General features: G+C 33.9%; 1 protein-coding gene across 7 annotated transcripts in view; it reads right to left on the minus strand.

Moving 5' to 3' along the window:
- LOC106670560 (coagulation factor VII-like) overlaps positions 1-16,614 on the minus strand; it is a 91,892-nt gene that overhangs the window by 31,793 nt on the left and 43,485 nt on the right. For all 7 annotated transcript variants that reach the window (XR_002910561.1, XM_024228403.1, XM_014401027.2 and 4 more), the window contains one exon: positions 13,732-13,847. Coding sequence is in view for 6 of the 7 variants with exons in the window: in XM_024228403.1 (XP_024084171.1) it covers positions 13,732-13,847 (116 nt within the window). In the remaining variant the exon portion in view is untranslated. The remainder of the gene's footprint in view (positions 1-13,731; positions 13,848-16,614) is intronic.

The raw sequence follows: 16,614 nt of genomic DNA on the forward strand, positions 1-16,614 counted from the left end.
GCGTGCCAATTTCTATTTAGAGCATAGTTTGTTGCTTGTAGCTATTGCAAGCTGCGCTTATTCATATTCATAGTTTCATCTATTTTCAACTAGCAGTTTAGATTTTTCTGAAAAAATCTTGCTTTCAGTTCAGGAAAAGCTAGTTTCCTTTAGGAAAATTTAAATAATTGAATTATTGTTCGGTTTAAGGCGACAGAAGTTTTTTCCTTCCGTAATGTTTATCTGATCCCCAAATCCTCACTAAAATCCTCCTCAAATGCAAGTCGAAACCATATAACTATTGATCAATAATTATATTCAAGATTGACATTCTATTATTAACCCAGTCACGTACGATATTTCCATCCCGACATTGAAACTATTGCTTTATACTTTTACTGCAGTTGTAAACGTGCGTACTAAATTTTATAGGATTTTTCTTTGCAGAAAATAATAGCCTTTGAAATATTGGAAAAGAAGTGCGTTTGGCTTGACGAATGGCAATTCTCGCAGAACAATGTGATTGTAATTGAAATGCTAAATATGAGTCAACAGATAATGTAAAATAGGTATTTGTCATCGGTTCAAAGTTTGAGTAAGTTCATGTATAAATACCTAATGCCTAATGCGCATAGGCCCACCCTTGTGTGAACAATACGCAAAATGTGAACTTAAAAATTGAGAAAAGGAAGGAATTATGCTTTACTGTGTAGCAAAAGTATCTAATAATATTCCTGGACTATGGTATTGGCTATTGTCCGCGAATAAAGGAAGAGAATTCCAGAGATTTGTTGCTTGAGCTAGGAAGGACGGTTCAAATGTGGAGGTTTTATGATGAGGAAGATAAGTCATTGGGAAACGGAAGGGTGTTAAGAGAGTGGATAGATTTGAATTTGAATAGCTGGAAGATAAGACCTAAAAAGTAAGGAGCCTAGGAAATACTTCCTACGGAATGAGGAATAAAACCAAGATAGGTCTGATTGCAGGTGTACTCTGTGACATTCGGGGGGTCAAAAATAAATCTGACATAACAATTCATCCGCCGGTTCAGACGTTTATGTTGTTCCTCAGAAAGTCGACCATAAGCGATCCAGCTATAGACGAAGAGGGGAAACATGAGGGATTTGGCAAGGATTCACGACGGATCCAATACATCATCACAAATTCGAGAAAGGAGTGGTTTTCCGGAAGAGTTTTGGTCGAAAGGGGTTTTCACAGTGGAGCAGAAGACGGGTTGTTGTTGACGGTGAAAGGAGCGATGAGGGAGGGACTTGAAGAGGTGACTGTAAAATTCAGTATCATTCCTCAGTTCATTAAGAAACAGTGTGTTGAACAGATCTCTATAAATTATAGAGATTTTCTTCCTGACGGCTTCAAAATTCATAATTGGTGCATGCTTATTGCATCAATTTTAGCTCGGTACTCGCAAAATTTGCACGGCGGTTGTTGATGAAGCAAGTGGACTGTACTGCCCAAAAGTGGTTTAAAAAGTTTAAATAAGTACTCGAACAGGACCTTCGGCTAAATACGCCGCTGCTCTACCACTTGAGCTATCGTCCTTCGATCCGATTAAATTTTTTTGAATAGGCCAATGAAATCAGTCAGTCATAGAAGAGAATAATATCAGTCAAATCAGAAATCAGTCAATATTAATAAATCTGTAAATACGTTTTTTTATCATTTGTAATATTTCCGGTCCGTCTAGTCTCAGGGTTTTTCTTTTTTAGTTAAAAACACTTGAGGTAGGAAACACGGTTCAAACAAACCAAAATTTCGTGGTTATATTTATATTTCTGGTTGTAATAACGACTCAATAAAAATTTTATTGAGTGATTTCTTCTTGAGATCGGAGGACTGAAGGACCTATTAAAGGTTAGCCGTTTCTGACCATCTGGTTCGTCTAGTCTCACTGTTTTGGTTTATTTGTATTACAAATCTATCACTGAAGATGGCGAAAGCTAAGACAAAACTGCGACGTTAGACGACTAGGATGTTCAGAAACGGCCAAGCTACACATTCACCATTCTCCAGACCTCAAGAAGACATTACACAATAAAAATTATTTATTGAATAACTAATCTACTCTGTTAAAGCGAGACGGACCAACATGCTTGGCAGCTTGGCAAACCAAAACAATACAAAAATCAACAAAGGAACATTAAATGCAAAGGTTCTCCGGATTGAATGCTGGCTCGTGGAACTAGAGGAAACCCACATTGACGAAATGGGCATTTTAGGGCTCCCCTAGGCCCACAACTTAAAAAGAACGTTGCCATTCTTTAGACATTCCCTTTATCTATTGTAATTTCTGACAGGCAGTATAGAATATTGTTGATTTTCTTCGTTCATTTCTATAAATTGTTGATTGAACAATTCGCGAACCTCTGGAAGGTGTGAACTATTTATGTTGCGAAATTTTTAAGGTTAGATAGATAATAAACATGTAGTTGGGTCGTTTGTGATCATCCCGGTCCAGTACCATTTTTTTCAATTGTTCATTTCTGCTTCTCAACAAATTCACTGCTGGCTTTTGCTATCGAAAATAACAATTTAAGTCAAAAATTAACAAATTGGTTTAGATTATCCGACTATGCCCTCTGTAAGGGTGGATAAATGAAAATGAAAACCCTCTAAACGTTTTGGCTGGTTTTATGCTTGCCTTATTACTTACAAACACAATGTATCTTAAAGAAAAATTCAAAACTACAGCTTGTTAAATAACAAAGCATTGGACCTTGAGTAAATCGGTTGTTGCTTCATTTATGATGATGGTCATGACTCATGAGGTTATGAATTCTCAATATGGTTGAAATCATAGAAGAAATTTATGCAGTCAGTCATGGATGGATATTAGGTTGACAAAATGTCTTACTTGAAATGATCGACCGTTGATTAAAATAGGGATAAATTTTGACTTATGAGAATTTCACATAATTTTGTGTTGTAACTAAACTACAATGACCTTAGGCGAAAATGTCTTGGTAAATATTAAAGTGTTCTAAGGCCTCGTTAAGTAAACGACATTTCATGGCATTGACATCATAAAGTAAAGAGGTGAACGATATTTTTATGTTAATAGCTGCTAAACTGAAATTAAAGTTCTTCCTTGACTTTGCTAACTTTATTTGGTCAAAAATATTTTAAAATATATTTTCTTTTAAATGGCTTTATCTTGGATAGTGGGCCAACTTAAGTTTGAAATAAGTAAAATGTGTCTGGAGAAACGACATATTAGACTATCTTGTGTCTGCACCACTACCGATAGGAATTTGCTGTTCTGTCTTCCACAATCTACAGTCGTAAATTAAACCGTCGACTATTTACTTCAAGGCCTAATGTTTATATGAACATCTCATATAAAATAAAGGCTTATAATCTTATAGTTGGGTCGTTTCCGATTCATTTCGATCCTGGTTCGCCTAGTCTCGCTGTATTTGTTTGTCAGATTGGTCAGACTTGTTTCGACTATTCCTTCTTCCAAGTGCCGTGTGTTGTTGACAAACAATATCCAGGGTGTATCAACTTCTATAGTCCACCCATTTAATGGGAAACGATTAACTTTAGAAAAAATGTGTGGTGTTTAGTGACCGTTAATCGATATTTATTTAGAAATCGTGGGATCTCACGATTTCTAAATAAATTTAGAAAAAAATGGTTTAATACAAACCTCAGCTAATTTTGGCTAGGAATCGCGAGGTGGTGACAGATTTAACATAACTTTCTCATCTATCTGGGATATGCACTAACTTTGTTATTTTATTACAATTACTTAAGGTTTTTAGTTGGGATAAAAAAGTCTCTACCACTATCGTGACCTCGATCCACTCGGACACCTTCCTATCTCAACCCCACCTTTTGAGTTTTCCCTTCTTTTTTGCCATTTTTCAAATTGTTTTTCAAGCCATTTTTCAAGTGGTAGAGCAGCGGCTTATCTAGCCGAAGATCATGGGTTCGAATCCCGCTCGTGCCATTGACTTTTTAATCCCAACTAAAAACCTTAAATAATTGTATATTAATATATTAATTGGTCAAGCGGACCACGAAATTAGTGAATTTGTTATTTTAGTTGAGAAACCCATATTTTTATTGCACAGTTCGATTTTAAGGCTTATTTTATGCCACTTTTTTATTGTATTTTTTATTGAAAGCAAAAATATGTTCTCGCTTGGATTACTTTCTTTGGAGGGCGTTGAAGAATCGAGTGTATGCCAATTCATCTCCAGTATTGACTGTTCAAGAACTGGAGCAACTGAATTGATGTGGCTTGCAGAGAAATCCGCCCAGAAATAATAGAAAAGACCACAAATGAAAAATTCACGAAACAAGCGAGCTCTGCGCGTCAAACCCAGGGAGCGTATTTATTATAAACCTAAATTTTAATAAACGGTCAAAACTGCAACAAAAATAACAGCCGAGAGTCGTTTTAAAAATACAATGGACTCGATGGTGACACTTTTTTCAAAAATTAATAAAAGCTAAGCATAAAAACAACCCCATGATCCGTAAGACGATTCCGATTCTAAATTACATTGCAAATGCTAATCGTTTTCGAAATAAACGGGGAGGGCATCTTGTTACAAAAAGCATATCCCCTCACTCGTCTTCTGTCTGGCATAACGCAGAAATGGTCGATCCTATCAAAATTTTACTTTCAGTAAAAGTGGCATAAAATAAGCCCTAGACTCGAATTGTACAATGAAAATATGGGATTCTCATTTAAAATAACAATGTTTAGTGCATTTCCCAGCTAGATAAGAAAGTTATGTTAAATCTGTTACTACCACGCCTTTTCTAGCTTCTTAGAAATTATCTTGGGGTTGTTAAGACAATTTTTTGCTAGGTTAATCGTTTCCTAATTAAAGGATGGAGAAGTTGATGCCTATCAAAAACCATTAATTTAACAGAGTTTTTGTTTAACCAAAGCACGATAGGTAAAATCATTAGTTAACAACTATCGAAAACAGATGACTTTACTACTCGTAGTTCTTTGACGTTTCTGGAGAGAGGGAAAGGAAGAATCATTTTCATGAGACACTCTTACCCGGGAACAGGAAAACGTCGAGGAGAAGGAGCTCGAAAGTTGCAAATCGAAGAGGGGATCTGCCGGCTCAGACTGGGGAGGGTCTCGGGCACTGCCAAGGTTGGAATGGAAAAGGAGGAGATGCCATTCATATGCAGACGGGATAATGTGCATTCTTTCCACTGGCCGCGGAAGGAAAAAGAACTGTCGCCGCGAGTCTCCGGTATCAGGGGAATACCTTTCAGCAAGAGCTACCTGTTCCTGCAAACAAACTTGTTCCCGTTTTCTACTCGATACCACTATAGGACGTTTTCTGTTTTTTTTTGTTTTTTTAATTTTATTTTTATTTTAATTTTCACTTCAAACAAAAATATAAGCATATTTATTTACACTAAAACTACCGAAGATTATATTTATAATGCAATTTTGAAATTTTAAGCTTTTAAATTTTAGCACCTGTTAAATTTTTTTTAAGTGTATCCAATCATTCCCTTTCATTGCATGGCCTTTTCGTTCATTTTGGTCTGCATATCACTAGTTTTGTTTATCGCACGTGTTTAGGGTTCTCGCCATCTTCAGTGCTGGGTTTTATCCAGCATCTTGACTGGATCATAGGGGAACACTTATGCAAAACAAAAATATAAAATAAAACATAGATTTGTCATTTGGTCAGAGTGTGAGGAATTCCATGAATAAGTATTGACGAATTTATATATTACAAGTGATGACCGTTTTATCAAATTGATTTTTAAATTTAATGTAAAGGGGAAAATGTAGCTGATTGTGTTACTTAAGGGAGAATGAAGATGTTCATTTCATTAAGCCATGAAAAAGGAAGGCTAGTCAAATTTAGCATTCTCTCGAGCAATAGTCCATTTTTATTATTTTTGAGCTAACTAGCAATATTAAGCTGAAACAAAAAATGTTTTCATGTTACAAGCAGAATAGAAGTCAAAGAAGTTAAGTTAGAAGAAATTAATAAGCAGTTTGCTTAATATCATGGGCAGAGAAATATTCTGTATCCCAGAATTACAGAGGGGCCTTAGAGGTGCAGGGATTGGGTAAATAATTTTTTCATTTTACATTTATGTTAATACATTTTTAAAAAAGAGGGTCCTATATACATTTAATTAATTATGGCCCGAATTTCAATAGTTTCGGAGTTATTCCATTTTTTCGATTTTTTAAGATATCACGACCTTGCTTCAAATAAACAGTGATGACTCCAAAACTAAAAGGTTTTGGACAAATCCGTTGGTATAATTAGAAAGTACGTGAAATTTCTAATAAGAAGTTATCAAAACTAAACTTGTAAACGTTCGTGAAATATGTGTAGAGATTAATGACCGTTAACCGATAGTTATTCAGAAATCGTGACATGCGGTCGGGTGATCGTTCGTGAAATAAGCGTTTTAGTAGCCAGAACTTAGAAATTTTTTTTCAAAGTTGAAAAACTTACTACAGTGATTTTAAACTACTATTTCCAAATCTAGAGACCAGTAACGTTCAGAAAACGTACTCCATTTAATATATTTTTTAGTGGTGTAATTGTTTTTTTAAAATTACTTTTGTCAAATATGAAAAAATTTATGAAGGAAAGGAAAAACCCGTGGTTGAAGGATTGGTAAGATGAAAAACTTATAATGATAAAAAATAAAAAACTTAAGGAAATTTTGAATGGAATTATTAAACGTTTTTTAATTTTAATTCGAAATGCTATCCACCCTCCGCAATGTATTTTCAACGCGCTCCCGGCGCATTAAACCCGCAAAACCCATACATAAGTTGTACATCAGAGTACTCTTCATTAGAAAAAGTAGCCATAGTGTTAACAAGATATCACATAGATAACTAAAAACGTTTTGATTCTTAACTCTTTTATTCCGGAGAATAATAATACAATAATCCTTTAATCAAAATTGCAGTCGTATTGGTAAATTTATTTATTTATTTTTATTTAAATAAATTTACCAACACAACTGCAATTTTGATTAAAGGATGCGTTGGTAAATAAGTAAATACTTGAACTATTTCGGTTTCGAACCCAAATTAAAATTTTTTAAAAATAAATTCATTGAAAATGTTCTTAAGTTTTTTTGAAAATTTTCCACCTTACCAATCCGTCATCCACGGTTTTTTCCTTTCTTCATCTTTGAAAAACTTCATTAAAAAAGCAATTACACCACTAAAAAGCATATTAAATGGAGTACGTTTTGTAAAATTTACTGGTTTCTAGGTTTGGAAATAGAAATTTAAAATCACTATAGTATGTTTTCAAGTTGGAAAAAAATAATTTTTTCTAAGTTCTGGCTTCTAAAACGCTTATTTCACGAAAGTTTACAAGTTGAGTATTGATCCAATCTTATTGGAAATTTAATGTAGTTTTCAATAGTATCAACGGATTTGTCCAAAACGTTTTAGTTTTGGAGTTATCATTGTTTATTTGAAGCAAGGGCGTGAAATCTTAAAAAAATCAGAAAAAGTGGAATAATTCCGAAACTGCTGAGGTTCGGGCCGTAGTTAATTAGGACTTTTTAGTTCCAGTTGAATGTGGAGACTACTGGCAAACTTTGTAACAAGAGTAGCCGAACTATTGCTATTTTCGTGGACTTCCGTGAAGAGTTTGACTCTGTGCCCCATGAAACATTTCGGAAAAAATTAAATATAATGAACTTAAATGGGAAGTATTATTAAGGCTATCTAAACTGTGCAAAAATAATAGATATTTGCAATTTATTCTTATTCTATTAATTTTAATTAAATTAACCGATATATTCTTGTTAATTGAATAAAACAAACCAAAAACAAAAAAAATTGTTTATGTGTGGAGTTTAGTGACCTTTAGTTAATGATTATTCGAGAGATCGTGAGATGCGGTCTGGTGTGACGTAGGTTTTAGAAAAACATTTTCTTTATCCTGCCAACGTTTCGATCTTTATTGAGATCATCTTCAGGGCCTGTGATTTACAAACATTGTTTACATTTAACAAATACATTTAGGATGTGGAAAAGTGAATTTATATGCAAAATATATATTAATTATATAAATTATAATAAAATCATCCTAAATGTATTTGTTAAATCCCAAGCCCTGAAGATGATCTCAATAAAGGTCGAAACGTTGGCACGATAAAGAAAATGTTTTTCTGAAACCTACATCACACCAGACCGCATCTCACGATTTCTGAATAATTATCGATTAACGTCACTAATCACCACACATTATAGTCAGTCTTAATCTACGTGGTTGAAATATATTTAGACAATTTAAATCCTCAATAAATTTGTCAAAAATCTACTGTTTTGACCATCGCCATTTTGTAAGCAGAGTCGAACTTACAGGGTTATTATCCATTTTTAAATCATTTTAAAATTTTGGCTGCAAGTATCTGTAACGCCTAGGCACAGATATAAGAGAAAATCTGCCTTTAAAAGCTGACTGCATTAAATTACTTGTAGAACGGTACCTTAAATTAGTTCATCAATCAGTTTATGTTATTAGGCTTTTGTCTTCTATTGGCGAGGAAATTATTTCACATAATAGTCGTTAACGTAAAAATCGTAAATATTAATCATCCAAACGTATAAAGATTGAACCATCGGCCCTTAAAACTCGTGCTCAATTTGTAATCGGAAGCGTTTGGAATGATTACAGCATTTCTTTTTAATTTTTTTTAAATTGAAAAATCATTAGGAAAAAATGATTCTATAAATCTAACTCTCAGACGTACCACGGATATGCTGTGTCGGTATTAGAATTATTTGTTGGTGTTTTGATATATTAAGTCGGGTTTTTTATAGTTATAGTCGGTATTTTGAAATTAGGCCCTTTTCCTTTTTAATTTGTGAATGTTTTAAATAGTGAAAACGATGTGAGTTATTGTTAATTTGTGCATACATGAGTTTTTTAGTGTTGAATGTGCTATGTTTACATATTTCCATGAGTGTTCATTTTTTGTTCTTGCTGGGCGTTGTGTAATAGTTTCATACTTGTTTATATCGTAGATGGTTCGTAGTTGTTTTTTATTATGTGAGTCGCGTAATTCGATTTTTCGTTGTTGATCCTAAACGATGTTTAATGTCCTCGTGTCTGTCTTTTATTTTTCGTCCTGTCTGTCCGATGCAATTGTCTCCGCATTCGCATTTTAGTGGGTATATTCGATCTTTTCTTGTGGGTCATTCTTGTCGAATATTTCTTAGTAATTTTCCTATTGTGTTTGTGGTTTTCAGTGCTTTTATATGGCTAATTTGTTCAATAAGTTAGTTTGTATGTTTCTTCCCCAACGTATGTGAATGTGGTGTTGTTTTGTTTTTGAGTGCGTGTTTGGTTTATTATTTTGTTGAATGTGCTTGTGTTGTAGCTGTTATTGTTTGCTATGATTTGTATTCTTTTTAATTCGTTTTTGCACTTGTCTTTGGCTGGGTTGATTTTAGACGGCTGTGATGTGTATTTCAGCGCTGCCATTTTGTGGCAGTGTAGGTGGTGTAAAATTGTAGTTTGTCCTCTACTTTTCTGATTGTTAAGTCAAGGAAGTTTAAACTGTTAATTGTTTCTATTTCTGCGGTGAACTGTATGTTTTTATGTGATGAGTTCAGGTCTGTCAATGTGCTGTTTATGCTATTGTTGTTGCTGATGTCTACTATGGCGAATATGTCGACTACGTATCATTATATATATGTAATGTTATGTTCTTCCATAGTTTCATGAAGTATTTCAATTCAAAATTTTGTAAAAATACTTCTGGGTGTGTGACTCAAGTTAGATTACTCATTCCTTGTCCGTCTGGTGTATATATTGATGTGTACATTTTTACGTTGAATTTAAAGTAGTTTCGTTGTTTGTATTATGTTTGTGAATCATTGTGCGTATTCTTTGTCACGGTTTTTGTGTAGTGTCGTTTCTTTTCTGAAATTTGGTATGACAAATGATATTAATTTAGTGGTAGTTTTAATTTTTACGTCTTTAATTTTGTTAATTAGGTCCGTCGAGTTTTTCAAGTAGTGTGTGTCATTTAGTTTGAGGTGTGTTTGAATAATTTTGTGTTTTGAAAGTTTTTATGAGGGGGCTGGTTTGTAGTTTACAACTGGTCTCATGGTTTGGTTTCTGTATTTTTGGGAGTGCTGTGAGTTTGGATGGTTGTAGGTTCATGTTTGTATACTTCGAAGTTTTTTTTTATTTATGTGCGTATTTGTTAATTGTGTCTTTTTTGGTGATAATAGGTTGAAAAATATTAGACACGTGTTCGAGTGTACTTATTTTTATTTTTTAAAAAACTAATTTAACTACTCATAGGAAATTTGTTTTTGTGTCTTTGTTGTGCAGGAATTTCAAGGATATTATATAAGTTGATTTTTTAAAAATATATATACATTTTTAACAAAGGAAAATAGTAATGTCAGACATCTACGATATCCATGCTATGGATATCTTCTAAATATACTTTTGACGTCAGGTTAAAATATTTTTTTTAGCAAGAAAAACAGTTCGTTTGAACGTTGACTAGTGTTGACCCAAAAACTATAAATTTAACTAAAAATTTTAACTATAAATTTAACTATAAATTTTAAAGAAAATCTCACATTTTTCACCTCTTTGAAAATCACAAAAATAATGATAATTTTGAAACGACTCCACTGGTCCACAGAAAACTTTACAGGGGTTTAGAACCTTATACACATCACGAGATATCACAATCTGGGCTATCATAAATAAATCAGAACGGGAGATATAAAATAAAACGTTTGAAGAGTTTTTGTTGATTTCATCCTTATCTTATTCACATATAATGGCATAAAATGTAAACCTTATTGACACGCTGAAAAAAAGACAAATCCGGCTTTCTAACTCTCGAAATAGCTTTAGATAAAATCCAGAGGAGTACCATACCACTAAATAATAAAATTGTTGTGTTTTGAGATGTTTTCGTAATCAAAACGTTTTCGTTGTGATATTTATATTTATGGTTTGAATTCGATAATGAAATCTAATGTAAATAATAATTACTTTGTAAATAATGTTTATTTATTTAGGAATTCTTCCTGAGGTCTGCGATAGATGAATCCGATCACCCTGGTCCGTGTAGTAGAGCTGTTTTGGTTGGTCTGCAATACAAATCCACCACTGAAGATAGCGAAAGCAGAAACATTTGTATAAACCAAACACAGCGAAACCAGACGAGCCAAGTTATTAGAACCACCGAACTACTTGCACACTGCACATAGCTATATGCACCCCAGTTGCAGTTTCATCTGAAAGCCCGATTGAAAAATCACGGTAACTCTAAGGGTATTAGAATTCTGAGGTGGAAATACTCTGATTTGAGAGTGAACGTTATGTAATTTTCCAGCTGCATTGTCTGTTTTTATGTTGGGATATACGTCTCCTTCGGGAAAATGTGTTATGAGTCAAGTATAGTATTGAGGTACTTCATGATACAATAAAGGTTTTGAGAAGTCGTCACTGTTACATAAATCAAAAGCAGTTTTATTCCAAACTTTCGTCAACAACCTGCCATCCACCACATTACCTAATAATTCTCTGAATTCTCTGACTGAAGCGTACCTGGCCCCGCGACCATCTCACTACATCAGTCTCCTAGGATGGAGTCCACCAAACTCATCATATTGAAGGAATAATGGCATCCATGCTTGGTTGATGTTCATGTTTCCATGTTATTGTTTTTATGTATATAAATGCTTTAGTTGTTGCATCGAAGAACGGAGTTGTAAAAAAATAATTTTCATATCGAATTTAAACGTAAAGTTTTTTTTAAACATTTGTAAAACCAAAATTGGGTGCGGGATGGAAAGAATAGATAAATAGAAACAAAAACCTACATTTTGATCAATATTTAGGTGCTTAAAAGTATTAGGTTAATTTTTTTAACAGCTTGAAGAAAATATAACAGGACATGATGATGATCATAAGGAACGTGTCTGAAAAAAATTTAATCAAAATCGGACCAGTAGATTTCGAGATTATCTGTTACATACAAGCCAACTTTCTCTCTTTATAATATTAGTACAGACGATCATTGTTTAACGTAGGGGAGAATGAAGATACACATTTCATTAAATGATGAAAAAGTGAGATTAATAAGGAAAATTTAATTTCCTTAAAAGCAATATGTTTCTATTTTATTTCTATTCTAATTCGATTCTATTTTACAACTTAGTGTGACAAGTTAATTTTAATTTTTTTTTAATTTTAATTAAGTTTCGCAGTAAATCAGGGTACGGAGACTTCCGGGATGGGAGAAGTGCTTGCAGGTGTGCCACAAGGGTCAATACTAGCACCGCTGTTGTACTCAATTTTTACTTCCGATATGCCCACAAATGAGAATACACTTACCGCCACATACGCAGATGACACCACAATATTAACAGTCATCCCTCTTCTACACAAGCTTCACTTATGTTACAAAACCACATTAGCAATTGAAAAATGGAAAAATCTTTGAAAAATAAGTTTAACTCCTCAAAGTCACAACATATCCTTTACACTCCGTCGTGAGACTTATCCTAGCATATAACAATAGAATGAACCTGTTCCTCAATTTTTTGACAGTTCAGCTTTTTCATCCATCAAAACATATTACAGACGTTTAGTAAATTACAAAATCACACTAACACACAAATACGATTACTCCAGGCTTCATAATTACCAATTAAAGAATATGGATAAGAGACCTCTTAAATGATTAATAACATTTTATTAATCCGGAGCGGCTGCCAATGGGTAACTTTCTCTATAACACCCGTAATGCCACAAACAAAAATTATCCAATCTACTGGTTGTAGTATACATGTACAGAGTATACACAAATAAGTGAAGTAAAAAAGGCTGACAAGCTCTGCTGAAATTACGTGATTTCTTTTGTAGGTATTTGGAATTTTGGACCTGTAGTTTGGCCGTTTCTGACAGGGTTGTATAACCTCGCTGTTTTGGTTACTTTCCATTCCAATTTTAATCTTAATTCTGATTGTAATTTAAAATTTTATCATTGCTGAAGACGGATAATCCCGAAACGTCGATTTAAAAAAAATAAAAGATATAAAACCACATAGAAATGCTTTTCTTATAAAAATCATAAATTAATAAAACGTCGAAAAAATCTTTTACTCGATCGATGGTAAAAACGCTTATATAATCAAATTTAATTAAAATTTTCCTATCCTCAAATCCGACTGCGTAAGTTACCTTGGGTTCCACCTAGACTCACACCTAACATGGAATCAGCACATACGATTGAAACAAGACCTGAACAGACGCTACAGTCTACTCCACAAAATTATAGGACGACAATTCAAGCTATCAACGAAAAACTTACAAATTACAAAACGCTTACAGCCGATTTGGATATAGAGAATAGCATTTTGGGGAACCGGTAAAACTCCTAATATCCAACGCCACCAATTCTTCCGATATAAAGAACTCAGATCCCTTATGTCCGTATTATGTCTCCAATAACGACCCTTCACAACGACCTTAAAATTCCATTTATCCAAAATATAATCCCCCAAAAATTTACCAAGTTCCACAATAATCTCTCTTATCACCCAACAATCCCATAAGTCGGCTCAAGAGGAAATGGCCCCGCGTCCTCTTTTCTGAGAGGGTATGGAGTAAAGTTTATTCTGTGAAGTGAAGTGGGAGAATAATATTGATTCCCACAATATGTAAATAGTTAATCATAAATTGCAGATTATAATAAAATATTGAAAAAACTCACTTTCACTTGATACATCGTCGTGTTCAGACGCGTTGTTTGATGAAGCGACATCGATGTCGGGCTCTGGAGTCGTCGTCGGTTCATCTTTGCTCTCTTCAGATTCACAGTAGATAGTTCTAAGAAAACAACACACAGCAGACAAAATATGAATTAATTTGTAGTAAGAATTGGTAAATATTTATTTTTTGCAACATTCCGTCTGACCGGAAGTCTAAAATGAAATCGAGAGTGTTTCAGAATCAAAATGTTTAGCAAGTGGAAATGGACTTTTATTCAGCTTATTAGAGGCTTAAATAAACGGTGTTACTTCCGTACGTGCGAAAAAAAGCCGTTTAATTACAGTCACGGCCCGGTGGTCGTTCTGCTACGGCCTCGTTATACATAGTCTGTCTCTTGTGTTCATTGGTCGGAAAATTTGAAATTCTATTCGATTTTCATAATTTGTACAAAGCGAGAGATTAAATTCATGGATCGATAAGCGCTCATCACCGTTTGTTGTTCAAAGTAACCAAGGAAAGTGAATTCTGGGATCAAATGTTAAAACCGACTTGGCTTTCCTTTTTATTGCACAATACATTAAATGATTATGATTCACCCAATTCCCTGTTTAAAAAGTGACTCACATTTTAAATTTAAATACAATGAAGCTTTTGATTAACACGGAACATAATTGCTCATTAATAGGTTAAATATACCGAACAATGTTCTGGTCCTAGTGACCATGACTATGCTTTAATTCTTGTAACATCGAAAACATCATTTTTTCTCACCATTACTGCAAATGAAAATATTTCTTTAATATGCTAGATGAATCGACAAGTTTCTTACTCACTAATAATTTAGATCTCTGCATGATCTGGATGAAAATGAAAATTCAGTTATCTGGCAAGTTTTCGACCTATTTTATCATCAACAGAACAAAAAAAACTTTCTTTCTACGATAATTGTCTGTCTGCCTGCCTGCCTAATGTCTATTAATCTATTGGGTTGTCCGGAAAATAATGCAGGATTTTAAGTTTTCATTAAAAAAAATCTATATAAAATATTCTGTTTACGTTTACAGGATTACTCATTTTGTTTGTTTACCTCTGTAGCATTCCGCTACTTGGAAATAATTCAGTCATCCTTATAATGTCAAAGCGAGAATTTCGTACGATTTTCTTTTACGAGTTTAAACTCGGCCGAAGCGGAGCCCAAACGGCTAGAAACATTAACCAAGTCTGGGGCGAGGGTTGTGTTAATGAGTGCACTGTGCAAAGGTGGTTTAAAAAATTTCGGGAGGGAGATTTCAGCCTTGAAGATGAAGAAGGTCGTGGAAGGCCTTCCTCTCTTAATGATGATGTTCTGCGATCAGTGGTGGGTGCAGAGCAACTCAAAGTCAGTAAAACGACCGTCGCTGACCACCTCAAGGCGATTGGAAAAGTGAAAAAACTCGAAAATTGGGTTCCACACTCATTAAACGATCGCCAAAAAAATCAGCGCTTTGATGTTTGTGCATCACTTCTTTGTCGAAACAAAAATGACCCATTTCTGGCCAGAATTGTTACATGTGACGAAAAGTGGATTCTGGACAGTGGCTCGACAAAGGAGAAGCTCCAATACATTTTCCAAAGCCCCCAACTCATCAAAAAAAGGTAATGGTTACGGTATGGTGGGCTTCATTTGGTTTAATACACTACAGCTTCTTAAATCCTGGCGAAACCATCAATGCTGAATCATACTGTAACCAAATTAATACCATGCATCAGAAATTGGCAGTAATGAACCCCTCTTTGGTCAATCGGAAAGGGCCCATTTTGTTGCATGACAACGCTCGACCACATGTGTCACGTGTAACGTCACAAAAATTATTGGAGCTTGGCTATGAAACTTTGCCTCACCCACCCTACTCTCCGGACCTCTCGCCTACTGACTACCATTTTTTTAGACACCTGGACCACTACTTACAACACATAATATTCAAAAATCAAACGGAACTGGAAAATGCATTTATTGACTTTATCAATTCTAAAAATTCTGAATTCTACTCAGACGGAATTAATAAGTTACCAACACGTTGGGAGAAATGTATTGAGAGTATGGGAAATTATTTTGATTAAAGAACATTGCTTTAAAGTAACTAGTTTCTTTTTTTTTGTTTAATACCAAAATCCTGCATTATTTTCCGGACAACCCAATATTTTGCCAGGCAGACTCAGTCCCACCGTTGTCACACTCCTTGGCAATATTCAAATCATTAGCTGGTTCAATATTCAACCATCAATAACGTCATCAACGTCCTCGAGAACTGTCAATAAATAGGCACATCATCTATTAAAAACTGAATTGTGTCATTTTATAGACATCTTTAAGAGTTTTTCCTTGATGATGACCTTAAAATAGGACGAAAGCTTGGGAGATAATTTAATTTTCATTTTCATCCAGATCATGCAGAGATCCAGATTATTTAGTGAGAAAATATTCTGCTAATTCTGTATTTACACAACATGTGTTAATTAATTTTTAATAGCACGATTGTAATATTGTGTACCGATAAAGGTTGCTGATAAGTATACAAAATATGACGAATTATTAATCTTTGGGCCAATTTATCAAGAGCTTATATGACGCCATGCTATTTCTTGATATAGCATTCAAAGTGATATGTAGAATTTTAAAAACAAAAGGAGTATATTTCTCCGTTAATATCACTGTAAAGTACTTTTTTCAGGAATTTTTCAGTATTCCAGTTTTTGAATTTTTTATAAATGCATAAATAATACCTTCATTACACACAGATTTCTTGTATATTATTTTATTATTTTTCATTACACCAACAATCCACTTATTATGTTATGATATATTTTTAACGGATTGGTTAGTTTTACATCATGAACCTTTGAT

This window comes from Cimex lectularius, unplaced genomic scaffold (assembly GCF_000648675.2).
Source record: "Cimex lectularius strain Harlan isolate CLEC.00 unplaced genomic scaffold, Clec_2.1 scaffold254, whole genome shotgun sequence".
NCBI lineage: Eukaryota > Metazoa > Arthropoda > Insecta > Hemiptera > Cimicidae > Cimex > Cimex lectularius.